The sequence below is a fragment of the Cyrtonyx montezumae genome, unplaced genomic scaffold (assembly GCF_038088225.1).
Source record: "Cyrtonyx montezumae isolate F1298 unplaced genomic scaffold, pur_monq_1.0 scaffold_4, whole genome shotgun sequence".
NCBI classification, from domain to species: Eukaryota; Metazoa; Chordata; class Aves; order Galliformes; family Odontophoridae; genus Cyrtonyx; species Cyrtonyx montezumae.
In genome coordinates this window covers 13,840,926-13,857,297 of record NW_027072045.1, presented here as the reverse complement: position 1 = coordinate 13,857,297, position 16,372 = coordinate 13,840,926, and the positions used below count along the sequence as shown (strand labels likewise).

Genomic DNA, 16,372 nt, shown 5'->3' with positions numbered 1-16,372 from the left:
AGGAAAAGTGCAAAGCAGAGCAACCCGAAACAAACGGATCCTTAAATTCCACCCACAAACAGGGCAAAAAAGCCGGCAGAACTTCACGTGCCGCCCTTACCATGGAAAGGTTCACCGAGTCCTGCTCTGCCCAACTGCAGCTGCTCACATTCACCTTAAGAACATTACTTTACAGGCACTGACTGCTTCGCTGTCCTTAAAATTCGCCCTCCTGCTTCCCTGCGCTGGCACCCAGCTCACAGCGCAGGGCTGCAAGGAGTCACAACCGGCCCCTGACACCTACCACGGGCTTAGGGGATTTTATGACCATATCACTGAGCGACAGCCGCGGAGCTGAACAGTTTTCAGCCAACAGCACCAAAAGCACAAACTACTCGTGGAGGACCGCGGCCCACGCGCTCGTGCCCTCAACCAAGATGGCGGCGCTCTACCCCGCCGCTTCCCGTCTCTATGACTGGCGGCGCGTGCGCCCACGTGACGTTTTCAAGCGCGCTGCGCGGGACCTGCGCCGGCACAGAGTGAGGCCGCGGGGGGGGGGGGGCGCGCGGCGATCAGGTGACCTCGGTCCCCAGCGGGACTCGGCCGGGGGCCGGGAGGGGTGGGAGGCGCCGCGGCAGCCGTGCTGAGGCGGCTCGGGCCGGGCGTTGTCGCGGGGACGCTGCGGCACCGCCGCTCCCGGGTCCGGGACGGGCCCTGTGGACGCCGCAGGGGTCTGTGAGCGCTGGGCGCGAGCTGGGGTCTTTGTCACGCTGCTCAGGTAAGGGCTGCTGGCGGGGAGGGCACCGGTGGCACGCGGCTGCCATCGAGTGTAATTCAGCAGCAGGGACTGAGTTAGCAACAGCCTTGTTTTAATGTTACAGCATCAGGCAGTTGTGCTAACGTGTTCGGTGACCTCAGCCTGCTTTCCCGTAGCAGCCGTGCAGCAGAAGCCCTTCCAGGGACATCCTCAGAAAAAATAATAATAATAGTAATAGGTGCACTGAAATTGACTGCAAGGTTTTATTCAGCCTGGAAAGTTTGAAGTCAGCAGAGTTGCAGTATTCAGTGGAACATTGCGGCAGCTTTGTGTCTTTCCTGCAGGTTTGTCTTTTGCTTGGACATACCAGAGACTGCCCTTGAGCTTGTATGCCACCGGCAGTACGCTCTTGGTGTCCCAGAGATCCATGCTTCCCCAAGCACATGCACACACACACCCCTGAGAAGTGCCATTTACCTCCATAACGGGTGTTCAGAGAGAAAGCAGTAAACCATCCCTGTTCCATCACTGCTCACAAATAGTTACTTAAACTTGAGCTAGAAGAACCTTCTAAAGCCAGAGAACTAGATCATTTTTACCTGTGTTTTCTCCAGCCTGCACTGTCAGCCTACAGCTAAGGCCTGCTGCATGCATCTCTTTCCACTTGCAGCAACCTCAGGTCTTTGCTATGCAAATTTATGGTCTCCTAAAGGTTGATACACATCCGAATGGCAGTTCCTCTTAGCTCAGAAACCTCTTTGTAGATTGAAGTCTGTCACATTAATATAAAATTCAAAGTTCCGTCAGTCGTTCCCAACGCACCACACTGACCATTTAAGAATGGTTGCAGAAATTTGAGCTGAATGAGCCTTCAGAAATGATTTGGGTACATGCAAACATTTCAGATTTTCGTCCTTTCTTTGAAGAAAGATGGACTCAACTGTGTTATACAAAAAGAAGCCAACTTTTCTGAAATATAGCATAACTAAAAAACACAGATCCTGCGCTGCATGTCAAATCAAGCCCGCAATATAATGACAAGAAGTGCAACAGGACTTTCACAGACATATCTGAATCAGCTGATGACTTTAGAAGGGATTTTAAAAGCCACATTGCAATTATGGCTGGAAGTTTAAAACGATAGTCCCTTTCAGTACAATTGTGCTCTTAGGAAAGTTTGGGCTTTAGATCTTGCAGTGTGTTATAAACCACTCCTCTACAGAACTGCACAAAAGATCAGGCCTTCTAGTAAATCTCCCTCTTAACTGTTGCAGATCATCACTGAAAAAAGATATGGCAATTGAAGGTATGTTATATAAGGTGTTTTGATGTCCTAAATTCTAAACTCAGCTACGTGCAGAGAGGAACATATATCAGCAGCAGTTTCTTCCCTGAATAATCCATATTAAGATGTTTGTGACCACGTTTTTAATCAGGTTCCTCCGTTTCAGTACCCATCACATCTGAAAGGCCAGAGGACCATCAGAACTTGTCTTCCACAAGCCTCATTTGGCCAAGACCATTGTGCATTACAGATCCCCAAGATGTTGTTTAAGTCTGTTTACCAGGGAACAAAATCATATCCACTTGGCAATACGTGATTAAATGCGAGTGCATTCATCTCTCAGAAGGTTTGTCCCTGTGATTTTATAGGAGCAGAAATGGATTCCCCAGGCAAAGGGCAGTGTCTGACCCATGAAGAAATACCTCACCTCCTCTCCTTCATTATAAGACCGTTTTTGTCATTAAAAGGTTTCCTTTCTTCAAAAGCAGGCTTAGTCTGGGAGTTTGGCTTCTCTAGATGTAAACTTCAAGTCTTGAGCGTGCTGGTGGATGGACTTGTGTGAAATGACAGAGAAAATTTATGCCCACATAGGCAGAAGGAAATGGCTTTTATTCAGATACAGCAAAGTTAATGCTGCAGGAAAATATCTGAATATTTTCAGACACTTCAAAACAGTATTTCTTATGTTTGTCGGAGGTTGAGAAATTGATTCAAGACCAGTTAGTAACTGCCCTTCTCTACAATACCACTTCTGAATTATTTTTTCTGCTTCTCTTGTCCCAGTCTAACATTTGCCTTTGATTAAAGAGATGAGTGACTTTGCCTGTACTATTGATCAGAATAAATTACCAGGAGTTAATTTATGGACCTCACAAAAGTGCCTTTGACATGGTGAATTGTGCTCTGTTGTTCAGGTAATTGGGTTGCCAGGAAATCTTACTGGTTACTATATAGTATCTCCTATAGAGTATTGGCTTACTCGTGGAAATGGACAAAATCTTTTTGGGCTTCCAGTTCACCAGATGTTCTGAAAACCAAATAGGAAGGAAGGAAGCATTCTTCTTGATAGGACTGATGGTGGAAAAAACATTTTGATTGCTATATGTTGATTTTCCATCTCTCGTTTCTGTGAAAATTACTTTTCTTGGACTTGTTCAAGTATAAGTTTAGGGCCTGGACGTGGTGGTTGCCAGCACTTGCAGATTCAGCTTCAAATTTGGGGAAAAAAAATGCATTTAGGACAACATTCTTGCCGTCTCTGAAATAATTCAGAATTTTACCATTGGCTTTTTAATGTCTGAGAAGGATAGAACAAAGCTCACGTTTTTCCAGGTACGTTGCAAAGATTACAAAGATGACCTTGTTTCTTTCACACCACTAGAGAACGTGCAGAACGCAAAAGCAACAGGAAGATGTTTTTACACATGGTGCTTTTTACAGTCAGCTTCCTCAGTTGCAGGCTACAACATCTGCAAAACTGAGAAAAGCAAGCAATGGATTATTGTGGTGTTGAAAAGTGAAAGCAGCACACAAAGGCTCACTTGGGCTCTTTGAATGAAGAGCTCCTACCTGAAAACTTTTCTTCTAATACTGTTAAATGGGAATTCTCTAACTGAAATTACAGGAGAGGAAGTACTTCTGTGAAGTAGCTTTTTTTTTTTTTTTTTTTAAACAGCAAGCAGTTTTTTCCAGTGATGTCTTCCCTGGCTGTTCCCATGCACATACTGACTTCTAATATGTGTATGATGGTTGTACAGTGGTATGGCATTCGTAACTCAATGTTCATTGCCCCAAATGATTGGCAAATGTAGAGAAGGGTTTGCTTTCTTGTTCAGGTACTGGATCTGTATGAGTGGGAGTACTGATAACAGCTGCAGGAATGTTTAGGCAATTAGATGAGTTTTGTGTTTAGCTCTGAACACAGTGAAAATTGGGGCAATTCTATCCACATTTCACTTTGTCCTCTGCTGTGAGTTTCTTTCCTTGTTTGTCTCCTACTGCCCCAAGTAAATAGCACTGATGCAGGAATTCAGAAAAAATGACCCCTCAGGTAGCAAAATCTCTACCTGACAAAGCCCTGAAGAGTAGAGGAGTACAGATTGTTAAATAGTCCTAATAAGGTCCTGCCCTACACGAGATGAGGGAGTTGCAGTGGTGAGAACATGATGACCTCTGTAGCCTGGAAGCTTTTTGTCCAGTGTACATAACAGTTTCTATATATGCAGGTCTAGTTTTCTTCTTCAGGAAGAACTCTGTGCTTACACCAGGAGTTTCTCCTCCCTGCTGTTTTTTAGACCCAGGTGTGAATAAGTGGCTAAGAAACAGCTTTTCCCCTCCAGATTCAGCCTAGGCCCACCACTGAGAGCTGATGTGGGCAGCTCCCACTGCCTTTATTTCTGTGGGAGCTCTGTGATTCTTAGAACACCCTTGAGAGCTTTGGGTTATCAAGTGACCCTTGTTGCAGCTGCTTTGCCTGTAGAATGGCTCATTTACCAAGCACAACAACACTCCTGTTTGGGCAAGATTCCACTGGAAATCCATGCATGACCTGGAGACCTTTGATATTTTGGCTGGCAGACTAGTTGTCTGTGCCCTGCTTGGTATTTTCCTGTAAAATCCAGCCAAGGTTTTCCTTTCACCAAGAGGCATTACCCTTCTTCCCACTTGTTTTTGACTCCAAGCAGTACTGAATACTTAGCAAATGAAAGGTCCACCCCTTTCTGCAGTGATCACACAAACCCACAAGCCACCACATCCCTACCAGACAGCACAGCATTCTCACTGAGGAGGTGTCTCTGAGGTCCTGCAGCTGGGCATATCCACATTTCCATCTTTACTTCCTGAAAGGGATTTTTTACAAGTCCTCCGCACATTGATGCACGTTGTCAGCATCAACACAAGCAGGAGATGCCTGAGAGGTGGGACTTCTTTGGGCTGGTACTCCCAGTGGATACTCAGGCTGCTTTCTGCCAATATCTGATTGCTGTTACCCAAGGGAGATGAGCCATATTGGAGGAATTTATGAATTGTTCTGATGGGAAGAGCACATTTGCCTTTTGATCTTGTACCTACTACATAACTTTGCAAATACATGGAGTTTTCTTTTTCCTCCTCTTTTTTAGAGAAGAGGATTTAAAGAGACATGGAACTTGAAAGAATCATTCAAGACACACTGACACACTTCATCCGGTCCCACATCCCTGCTGCAGACCTCAGGTATGTTGAGTACTGTTTTAGCTTGAACTCTGCATTAATTATCCCTCTATACTTTATGTTAAACTCCAAGTGGAATATTTGCAGCTTTCCTGCATTTTGTCTTGCTTTTCCTTAAGTCAGATCCAGGATGCAGGTAATTTGTACAGGTGTTGATGTAAATCCTTGAACTGTGTTTCAGCATTACAATCCAGCAGTGTCATTTCTTTGGTGACCAAGATGATTAATTTCCTGCCCAGTAGCACATGTTAGAATATGGAATTCTTTCAATCCACAGCAATCCCACAGAGGGCTTTCTAAGTAGTACACTGCTATGTCAGAGCTCTCCCTGTTTTGCATTCTGCTCACATACAGAGATACAACTGCCTTGAGGCAGCTGCTTATGTAGTCACTGGCAGCAGTGATGCAAGTGGGTCAGCAGAGAATGTTGCATCACATGGAAATTATAACTTGACAAAACAATGATGTCACCTAGATCATCAGTCAACACAGAAAAATCAGGATTTGAGCACTTGGAATATTTTGGGTAGCTCAGCTAAAGTACCCACAGGAGCACAGATTCTTAACAGATGCGGTGGCTTTCATTCAGCCCTGCCTAGGAAGGTGGACAAAACAGTTTTCTGGATTTATTCATCAGTGCTTCCCACTCAAACACATACCACCTATTGCTCAGCTTTACCGGTGGGAACTGCCCACGAGTTAATATACAGTTCACTTCTGCTGTCCTATTAGACACAAGGTTGGAGGCAAATGGGGATGGAGAGAAAGAGAAAATGGTCCTGTTGACCCTGCTTTCTTGTGCTGTGTTCTCTGTCTCCAGTGGGATGGATGATGTTTTCTTCTCTTACATTACGGGTGTCCTGGAAGAGCTGGGTTCACCAGAGTCCTCCGAGGAAACCTTTGACATGGACACCTTTGTGGAAATGATGGAGGCCTATATCCCTGGCTTTGCAGAAATTCAGAGGTGTGTGAATACTACTGTTTTATACGTGCACGCCACACACGGGGGACCTGGCCCAATCACATCAGCACCATGAATTCTTCTGTTGTATCCAGGTCGTGATGTATCAGTATCAAATCAGTACCATTATGATTAAGCTAGACTTTACCTGAATGCACAGGTCCTAATCCCAGGATAGTTTACAGGGTAGATCCTTAGCTATCTGGAATGCTAGTTGTGTTTACTGGGCTTCCCATCACGCCTCGTCTCTTTATAAAGAATAAGTCAAGTAGGATAGGCTAGTGCTTTAATTCCTCACCCTAATTATGCAGCGTCTGTCTCTTGCAGTGGAGATGTTTGTGAAATGATGTTCTCTCTCTCAGAAAGGCTTGGTGAAGCACGTAACAAAGGTGAGTTACACCTTGAAGTTGACAAAATGTACTGTTCTGCTCTAGTGTCTTACATCCTGCCCTTTGAGACTCCTGATGGAGCCTTTTAGATAGGATATAACAGAGGTTAAATAATTGTTACAGTGACATTGGAAGAGCCTATAAAAAGAGATGCATCAGAGTAATGTGACCACAGGGCACACTGGGCACAGCCTAAAACATCAGCATGTTTTCCTAGATTTTTAAATCAAAACAACACCTTGGTTCAAAGTTAGAGCAACCATCAGGGAATTCTTAGACACTTAATAAAAATACCATAGCCAAATAAAAAAACCACAGCCAAAACATAAGAGGCCTGAGAATTCACTGTAAGTTCTACTCTGGTAAAGCCTGGAAATGCAGAGCTCAGACAATCCAGCATGTTAGCACTGCCTTCCTGCAGTCATTATGAGTAGCACTGCAGCTGTACTCACTGAAGGCAACAAGAACAGTACTGCTTTTCACTGTCTTGCCATTTAAGAATGGCTTCACTTCAGCATACAATGCACTAACAACCTCATACTAACAGAAAGTACAGAGCTTTGTACTTAGTGGGGCTGATCCTCAGTAGATATTGCTGTATCTTTAAGAAAAACCTAGCCAAAAAGCTGTGGAAGGCAGAACTGAAGCACCCTCTGAAGACCTGACCAAAGGCCAGGAGCCTGGAGCCGGAGCCTGCAAAGAGGAAAGGCTGTGCACTCTGACAGACGGAGCTGGGGCTGAGGTATGCACATCCCACAGAGGAGCAGGGTGACAGACTCACCTTGCACTAGCCTACTGGTACCACCTAAGGCATTTTCTGGCTCCAACAGGAACCACAAGCATAGGCTGTGACACAGCATCATCGATGGCTGTGATCACGACCTTGTATGGCCTAAGCAAGATTGCGTTCAAATGGAAAGTTACATGCTGCCAGAAGAGCACAAGTTACCACTCTGGCTCATCCTTTGCAGTCCTGAGGCAGCAGGGCAAAAGAGAGCTTGTCTTAGTGCTCTCCAAGATCCTAGAGCACAGGAAGGATGCCTCTATAGCACTAGCCAGGTTCCACCCCACTTCACCATTCCACTCACTTCACAGTTGAGCTTGGTTATTGTTTCTCTCCCTAGCTGTGATGCATCGTGTAGTGGTCATACCTGAGTGTCAGTTCTGAAGACACCCATCCCACCTTCAATGACATATGCTGAATACTGAGCTACACCACAGTGAGTCATTGGCACAGCAGTCCTGGTTCTGCAGCTCCACTCAGCATGACCCATACTGCAAGCATTGCAGCACTCAGCAAATCCCCTGTAGCTCCTTACCTCAGTCTCTGCTTGCTGTTTCTTCAGCAGTGATGATTTACTGCTCTGCAGTTCAGTCATTTTGTCCATGCCCTTCCAGGAAATGCTGGTGCTGCACTCCCTTCTGCTGTAGCCAGAGGTCCCCATGCTTAGATGCATCATCTCTTTCTGATCAAAGAGTACATAACCTTGCAAGGGAAGGAGTTCAAGCATTTGAACCATAGTGCCCAGAAAATATACTCCTAAGGAGATATATAGCAGGACCACACAGATGAGCCAGGCCATTTTTGAAAGACTATTTCCCCCTGAAATACAGGGGGAATAGACTAAGGGGTGCATTCTCCTTGCAGATACAGCATCCTTTTAGCTTCAAGAAAGGAATTTATACTCACCTTTATAATGAGAGAGCCTTCAGCTAACAGCAAGTTGAATTTCCTGACTTTGCAGTGATTCTTTTGCTCTGCAAAATTGGATCTCTTTGTCTCTCTTGCTCCAACTAGGAAGGTGATGACTTGAAGGGTGGTGTGGAGCTGCTACTGGAGATGTTCCCTGCCTGCACTGTAAGCCAGGCAGAGAAGGCATTAGCGAAGGCCCTGGGTAACTTGGAAGAGGCAGTGCAGCTAATTGTGGAAGAAAAGGTGGAAATCGGCACAGCAGGTGCAAGTGTGAAGGTACCATACTCTGAGCTGAGTGGCACCAGGTCAGTGAGCAGAGCTTGAATACACATATTCCAGCTGAAGCGGAAACTGACTGCAGGAGCTTTCCATGCTTCCAACAACATATCAGGACAATTGTCCAAAAAATGTCCCCCTCTCCCTTGGCTCTCCAAGTACAGGCTGTGCCTGCACCAAGCCAGCAGCCCAGAGGAGCTGTGTCTGACACCCCACTTCCCCCATGAGCTGGAAGTACTGCATCAACAGCTGAGCAAGCAGGACAGCTGTGCACCCTGTGTTCTGCTACTCAAACACCTGCTTTGTTTCCTCACAGGAGCTGGTGCGGCCCCGCAGAGCACCCAACCATGAGGAACTAAAGCAGGTTATCTTACAGAAGTAAGTACCCAGAAAAGAATTCAAACAGCAAAGGAGGTTAGCAGTTTGTGAAAGGTTACAGTGGTCAGAATGGCAATATGATCTATGAAGACCTTGGTATGCTGTCTGGAAAGGATGCTGTGTGAAGCTAATCCAGGTATACCTGAAACACATTCAAGCACAAGTATAATCATTATACAGGAAAGCAAGATGAGTTTTCTTTTAGAGCTCTGGCACACAGTTTACCTCCATCAGTGAGGTCACAGCACTGGCTACGTGTGAGGTTTCAGACTCTTACAGGTATACTGTAAATCACAGTATATTGTCTGAGGTCCCAGTTAAAGGTTCAAGGCACAAACATCATCCTGCAGCTCAGGTAACACATGGTGCCTTGTACAAACTACAGCAGCTCATTCATACATTTGGAGACAATCCAAACAAGTCTAAAGATATCTTTAAGAGACTATACAGCAACAGAGATCAAATCTCAGTTGCTGAAGGTGCAAGTTCGGTGCATTTAAGGAAACCTCTCTGAAGGCTCCCTACGGACTTCCAGGGAATTAAAGTGGCTTTAAGATTGGTTTACCTTTATTCATTTTCAAACACATTTAATTCTCAACAGACAACCCACAGTATGGCTTAATCGATCCACTTTCAAGATATCAGCTTTCATGAGTATTCTCATGTGGGCACGCAGATTCAATTCATGTATCCAGCCATCTTTTCCACCATTTTACTCCTTCACTGCTGAGGATGTAAATAACTGATGGTATAGGAAAGAAAAAGCAAAGCAAAATGCCACCCAGATAAAATTAACAATCCCAGTCCTTGCCAGTTTCCAGTGCAAGCTTGCTTCAGAGTAAAATGCATGGGAACAAAATAAAACAAAGAAAGCCAACACCAGCTGACAGTTAAGTTCCTAGGAACTTTAATGACATTTTGGCAACATCCTGTACTTCAAACATCACTCAAGCACAGGTACAGAGAGCAGATCACCATAGCTGAAGATACACAGGAACTACTGTGCTAACTACTGAGGGAGGAGTCATGGTCAGCTGTGCTGTCCACCTACAGAGCAGCTCTAAAGTCCCAATACTAATTCAGCAGTACAGCAAGCAAATGCTTGAGCCCTGATATTCCTTTTAAATAGGGAGTGAGATGATGCTTTTATTAAGTTGCTTCCAGCTCAAACTTGACTCCTTCTTCTAGTACATGGAGTGTGAAAATCATACCATCTCTTCAGGGCAGAAGCAGACAGTTTGGCTCTGTGATATTCTCCTTTGACTGCCATCACACCAACTGAAAAGGAGCAAAGTTGCCCTAATGGCAGAGCATGCCACACCTCAGCACCTCCCTCAGTTTTAAAGGGGCTACCTGCTTTCTCAGCAGCCTAAGGTTTTGATACCATTCACATATGGCCACGTACTCCATGAGAATCTTCCTGAATTCTCACCAGAAGAGTGGGACTCTTCTTGCCCGTTTCATTCAGAAGGGAATCTTAAGTGCTCCTAGCTGCAGTCTAGGCAAGTAGGACACACTGCACAGCCACAAACCAGCCAGGAAATTAAAGATAAAGGCTGTGAATAGCCCTAGGCAATGGATGTTGCAGTGTTCACTCTTATGTGCCTCTTATGTTTCAGATACATGATGGTGGATAGTGCAGAAGATCAGAAAACACATCGACCAGCTCCACCAAAAGAGGTGAGAATAGTACAGTTCCAGCTCACCAGGAGTTTGAACACCTTCAGCTACAAGGTTTAAAAAGCAGGCAGCATATCTGAAGAACAGCATAACACAAGGGAATTTGCAGCAGGTAGTCTCAAAGGGAAACTAGTTAGCTAAAAGGTGCTGCTGCAGTGTCTTTGTGATTACCTGGCTCTCCTGACTAGCATGGTTCCTGCTCCCTCCAGCCTTTCCCCTCTGTCCCCTCATCAGCCAGCTTTGTTCTCATTTTTAGCTAAGACTCCCAACACAAAGGACAGGTAACTCATCCCAGCCTAGTCTTGCTTCTCCCTTATTCCCCAAACACAAGCTTAGACTTGTTCCCCTCTTTCCCTGGCAGTGGCTGTCCACGTGTTGTTTATGTCTTTCCTCTCCAGGCTCCCAAGAAGCTGATCCGCTACATCGATAACCAGGTAGTGAGTACAAAGGGAGAGAGGTACAAAGACATAAAGAAGCCAGAGAGTGAAGAGATGAAGAAAACTTACATCAGCCTCAAACCAGCCAGGAAGTATAAGTTCCACTGACAGCCATGTCCTGCTGCTGCTCTTCAGCCTCCACTTCATCAGCCAGGCATGGAGGACAGACACGTGGCATTAGGGATTAAGGGACTCCCATACCCAACACTAACTGGAACTAGCCTAGGAACCAGGACACTGCTTTTAGCTTCCTGAACTAACCCAGCTGATAAGGTCAAGCCTCCTCTCCTTGTATAGCTGCCTGCCTGCCCCTGGGGCATGCTACAGTGGTTCTTGGGAGCCTGGGCATTCTCTGCTATCCCTTGCATGGGACATTAGAACTAAAATGTAGCTTGTGGTTTTGCAGCAAGCTTTTTAGAAATCCCTGTGCACTGTTGCTTTGAGTGCAAAATAAAGATGATGTGAGTTGGTGTGTATTTAAGCTGAAGCACGCACATGCTTTACAGACACTGCCTCTAACCCCTTCTTGAGGGGAAGACAGGAGCAGGGTCATCTCACTATCTTCATCATGCTTACTGCAACAAGTAGCTACTCTTTGGTTGACCATGTAATGGATCCAAAGGATGAGGGTAGACTCTTGAATGACAAGGCTACAGCTGTGCAACATGGAGCAGGATGTAGGAGCAGACCTGGGTACTACAGAAATGTAAATCAGAATCTGGAAGAGAAATAGCAACAATCAACTGCTCTCGGCAGTAGCACAATGAGGTTTGGTGCTTTTCCTCTACTGAAACTGCAGTTAGGAACACATTCCCCTAGAAAACAATTCCTGTCTTGCTCTACCCCAGTGCCTTTGGCAGGGTGCTAGGTCTGCACACACGTGCTACCACACTGGGGCTGCAGGTTGGCACCAGGCTCACACTGCCTTCTTCCCAGAGCTCACCTCCCAAATTGAGGGCTGCCAGCTACTTGCTACCCCAGCTGGCCTGGATTGTTCTCAACAGATCTGTTGGCATGTCCTGCACACCCTTCCCAGAGGATGATAGTTCACAGTCCTCATCAAACATTCTCCTGCTCTCTGGACAACTGCAACTTAGAGATTCAAAATACAACAAATAATAAATCCTGTGTATTAGCTGGTCTGGCCACTGCCTGTTCAGCTCCACGGTGTTCCTGCAAGTCCCTCGCTCTCCCCATACCACTTTGGAGGGAGTTACTTCTGCAGGAGGGGCACTCACAGCTCACTCACAAACATGCAGAAGCTGTTAAACAGACCAAGAGAAGAATGAGCCCCTCTTGGGCCAGCCTCACCAACAGGATCAACTTCTCCCTCTGCATGTCTTAGCAGCAACCAGTTCTGGCGTTCACCGGGGATCCCGGTGACACGTTGGTCCCCCTCCCAGTAGCAGCAACAGTTCTAGATCTGGAGATTAATGAAAGGGGCAAAGCCAGCCATGTCCTGTAGGAGAACAAGAGCCGTCTGCGGCAGAGGCTCCACATCCAGCTCCACTCCACGGTTTCGAAGAACACTCAGACTGGACTCAGCCACGTTGTGGCAGTGCTTCACCTTCAGCGAGCGCAGCTTGGGACAGTACTCAGCCAGAACCCTGACAAGACAGAGCACACACAGGTTGCATGCCATGCATAACTCATCAGCACAACCTCTTTTCCACTCCCAGCAGCCATCCTTTAAAACAGCACCATGGTGGTCCAAGAGAATCTCAAAGGACACAGTCAGATGCCATCCACAACATGGTGGGCAATTTGCTTTCAATAGCACAGAGGGCCTGCTAGTGGTTCTGCCCCAAGATGGCTCTCCAATTGCTTCCAGCAGGAAGAAATCAGACTTCCCTCCCAAGGTATCTTCTACCCATGCTGGCTACCTGCCTTCCCCCACTACCTCCCACATTGTTCAATACCTGATGGAGTCATTCTTGACTCGCAGACACCCTGTGAGGTCCAGATGCTCTAGCTCAGGACAGCACTTGGCAGTCTCTTCTACTGCCACATCGCCCACGTTGGCATTGACAGCTAGCGAGAGAGACTTGAGCCTGCTGCACTTCTGCACCAGGTAGCAGATGGCCTCATCCTTCAGCTGCCGACAGGCCGTCAGGTCCACAGCCTCCAGCGCTTTGCAGCGGTCGGCCAGGCTGCGCAGGGACAGGCTGTCCACCCACTCACAGTGAGCCAGGGAGAGCCGCCGCAGGTTGGGGCAGTTCAGCGAGATGACCATCAGCGCGTGGCAGCTGAGCTGGGCACAGCCCTTCAGCTGGATGTGGTGCAGGTGGTGGTTCCTCATGATGACTGGCAGCAGCTCCCTGTCCGTCAGCCAGTCAGAGCAATTCTGGAGTGCCAGCTGCTGCAGCACTTTGTTGTCCTTCAGCAGGTTAAGGAAAGCAGCTCTAGGGACAGCCAGGCTAATCTGTGTGGGGAACCCAGTAATGGTGAGGCATCCCCAAAGACCTCAGATTGGCATGGCTCAGCCTAATGCTCCACAGAGCCCCATTCTTTTCTACTGTGACACAGAGATGATCAAAGTCACCCTTCTCCCAGTCCTAGAGCAAACCTTGCCACCTAGCTCTTCTCCACAGAGCACCTTGCACCAAGGCTGCTGCTGCCACAAGCTGGGAGATGCCCTCCACCTCCTTCATCATCTCTGAATTTATACATTTTCAATGAGCTCCTCAGCTCTGCTCTCCAAAACCTCTATGGCAGACCACTCTGGGTCTTTACAGAGCAGCAGACAGGTCCCAAGTGATATTTCCCAGAGCCTGCACAAGCTTTCCTTCATCTCCTGCCAAACCCACCCCATTGCACAACCCCTGGTGACAGTCATCAGGCCCTGCCACTCTGAAGCTGGCTGCATTTCTGTGAGCCACTGCCCCATAATGGCCTAGGTGGAGTTTTTAGGCTCACTCCTCCCCACTCCTCTTGCTAAAGGCAGTAGTGGCATTGCTGGGCCCTGAATCACCACCTCTCCTCCCCAAGCCCATCAGTCCAGCCAGACATGCAAGCCACCAACCCAAGCTCCTGAGCAGAAACCTTCCTGTCCGCTCACAGCCAGGTTCTCCCACAGCAGTACATCCACAGCCCCCCCAGCCCCAGAGCCACCCCGTACCTGGCTGGAGTCAAAGCAGCGCATGTTGGCCAGGTACAGCTGGACGAGCGCCTGGAACGCCTTGCTGACCCTCTGCAGGCTCAGGAGCTGCTGCAGCGGCAGATGGCAGAGAATGTGCGGGACCAAGATGTCCTCCCAGGGCAGGTCCAGGAGGCATCCCCTCGAAGGGGTCAAACTCATCGTCGGCCGCTAGGGAGCCAGGCTGTGCGGGAGCCGGCCTACGCCACCCCACAGCTACAGCCGGGCGCCTCTGGGAGGAACGGACAGAGAGAAACGCTCAGCAGCGTCCCTCGCTGTTAACCCAAAGGGTTAACGCAGCAGCCGAGCGAGGCACCCGCCTTGCGGGGCGCCGTTGCCCAACACGGCGGCTCACCGCTCGGACACGCGTCCCCGGCCCGCAGCGCCCCACGGCACGGCACCGGCTGCCCGACGAGCCCCGGCCCCAACTGGTGCTCTCCGGAGCCTGCGCTGGGACTGCACCCCGCTCCCGAGCCAAGCAGCTCCGCCCCACGCTAACTCCGCTCCGCGCCGGCCCCGCGGCATCCGGCCGAACGAGCGGCAGCCCCGCTAGGACAGCGCTGAGGAGTCCCGCACCCCTTCCCGACCCCCCTCCCTGGCCCCGCGGCGCGGGGAACTCCGCCAAGGCGGCCCCGGGGACCGGGGGCCTACAGGCCCCGGGACGAGGAGATAGCGGCGGCGGCGGCGGCCCGGTCCAAGCCTTACAGGCGCACCCTCGGCACCAACAGTCGTCCCGGGACGCCCGGTCCGGTCCCGCCGCTGTACCTGCGAGCCCAGCGGAACTCCCTCCGGGACTCAGAGCGCACCGGCTGCACCCGAACGGGCCTCCCACCGTCCGCCGGTGCCCGCAGTGACGTTCCGCCGTTGGGCGGGGCCCGCACTACCGCCGTCCCGCCCCCTGCCGCCTTGCCCCGCCTCTCGGCGTCGTGCCCCGCCCCCATCCCCCGCCAGGCGGCAGCGGGGGAGCCCGCGGGCACGGCCCAGCGGGAGCGGGCTGATGGAGCCGCACGGAAGGGCCGCGGGTGCCGGCCGTGCACCTGCCTCGCAGCCTCGCAGCTGTCCCAGTTCCCCGGTGCCCCAGATCTCCGCCTATCCCGGTCCCCAGGTCACAGCCGCAGCTCGGGCCCCGCGGCTGAGCGGTTCCCAGGCGCGCACCGCTCCCGGAGCTCCGCACCGCCCCGACTCGCGCCCCCTGCACGCCCCTGCCCCTAGCGGGCGGCCCTGCGCATGCGCAGCGCTGGGCGCTGTCCGTTCAGCACCACGCGGAGCCGGGACGCGTCGGGAGCCGCCGCTGCCGGTGAGCGACGGCGCCGTCCCCGATCCCCGGTCCTCGGTCCCCGGTCCCCGGTCCGGCTCCTCATCTGTTCTCCGGGTGAGCCTGAGCCTCCGGCTTCTTCTTCTCCCGGCGCCCCGACCCGCAGCCGCTGGGCCCGGTTTCTCCGCCCCGGTGCCAGTACCGGTAGGACTCTGCCCACCGGCGCTGCCGCCCTCGCCCCACCCCGCCCGGTGCCCGGTGAGCAGGGTGTCGGTGCCGTCGGCGGCCATTGGGCAATAGCGAAGAGGGGCCCGGGCTGCTCCCGGTGCCGTTGCCATAACGACTCTAGCGGGAACCGGAGCGGGTGTTCCCTCGCGCTCCTAAATTCTCCAGAAAGGAAGATTCTGCCTTTCCTTCATTGCCCACTCATTGCTTGCCAAGGAGGGTCGTTGGGGAAAGGTCTTCCCGCCTCAGTGCCGGCCCTATAGGCATAGACGGCAGTGCTCTCACTGCAGGCAGGGGATGGCTGCACCCAGGAGGTCCCACGTGCCCACAGCTCTTGGCTTCTCACTGATATCTGGCACGGAGTCCCTTGCTCTGCCTTGGAGGTGATGCCTGTGTCCCCATTACTGCTAGTCCGTGCATCCAGATAGCTGCCAGCAGCTCTGGCCAGGAGCCCTGGCTCGTGCCAAGCTCTCGGCAGTCTGTGCTGTGCTTGTGGTCCTTCCCGAGCAGCACGTGTCTGGGACTGGCAAGCGGGGCCACGCTGCTCATGCATAAACCTCTGCCGGTGTTTTTCACTCTGTGCCAGCTGGGCTGGCCGAGTCACTTCCCAGGAGCCTGCTGGTGGCAGGGCTCAGAGCAGGGCTGAGAGCCAGCCCAGATACAGCCTGGGTACCACAGGATGTAATAGAGGCTGAAGTATGACTGAGT

General features: G+C 50.2%; 2 protein-coding genes across 6 annotated transcripts; one reads left to right on the top strand and one right to left on the bottom strand.

The window, feature by feature from the left end:
• Positions 1–506: 506 nt before the first annotated feature.
• CUEDC2 (CUE domain containing 2) lies at positions 507–11,292 on the top strand. Of its 5 annotated transcripts, none has more exons than XM_065746335.1 (9): positions 507–555; positions 5,144–5,237; positions 6,055–6,198; positions 6,523–6,584; positions 7,193–7,326; positions 8,383–8,553; positions 8,870–8,931; positions 10,551–10,611; positions 11,010–11,292. In XM_065746335.1, the coding sequence occupies exons 2-9, from the start codon at positions 5,164–5,166 to the stop codon at positions 11,154–11,156; spliced, it is 855 nt and encodes a 284-aa protein (XP_065602407.1). In that variant the 5' UTR covers positions 507–555; positions 5,144–5,163; the 3' UTR covers positions 11,157–11,292. The 5 variants fall into 5 exon arrangements, 4 of the variants coding, with proteins under 4 accessions (XP_065602407.1, XP_065602405.1, XP_065602408.1 ...); XR_010622782.1 differs by lacking the exon at positions 507–555 and adding an exon at positions 989–1,080 and having other exon boundaries at positions 10,551–10,723; positions 11,010–11,092; XM_065746333.1 differs by lacking the exon at positions 507–555 and adding an exon at positions 989–1,080.
• Positions 11,293–11,302: 10 nt separating this feature from the next.
• Positions 11,303–14,405, bottom strand: FBXL15 (F-box and leucine rich repeat protein 15). Its single transcript, XM_065746330.1, has 3 exons — positions 14,167–14,405; positions 12,968–13,470; positions 11,303–12,655 (listed from the first exon to the last, which is right to left on the bottom strand). The coding sequence occupies exons 1-3, from the start codon at positions 14,344–14,346 to the stop codon at positions 12,466–12,468; spliced, it is 873 nt and encodes a 290-aa protein (XP_065602402.1). The 5' UTR covers positions 14,347–14,405; the 3' UTR covers positions 11,303–12,465.
• Between the last annotated feature and the right edge of the window lie 1,967 nt (positions 14,406–16,372).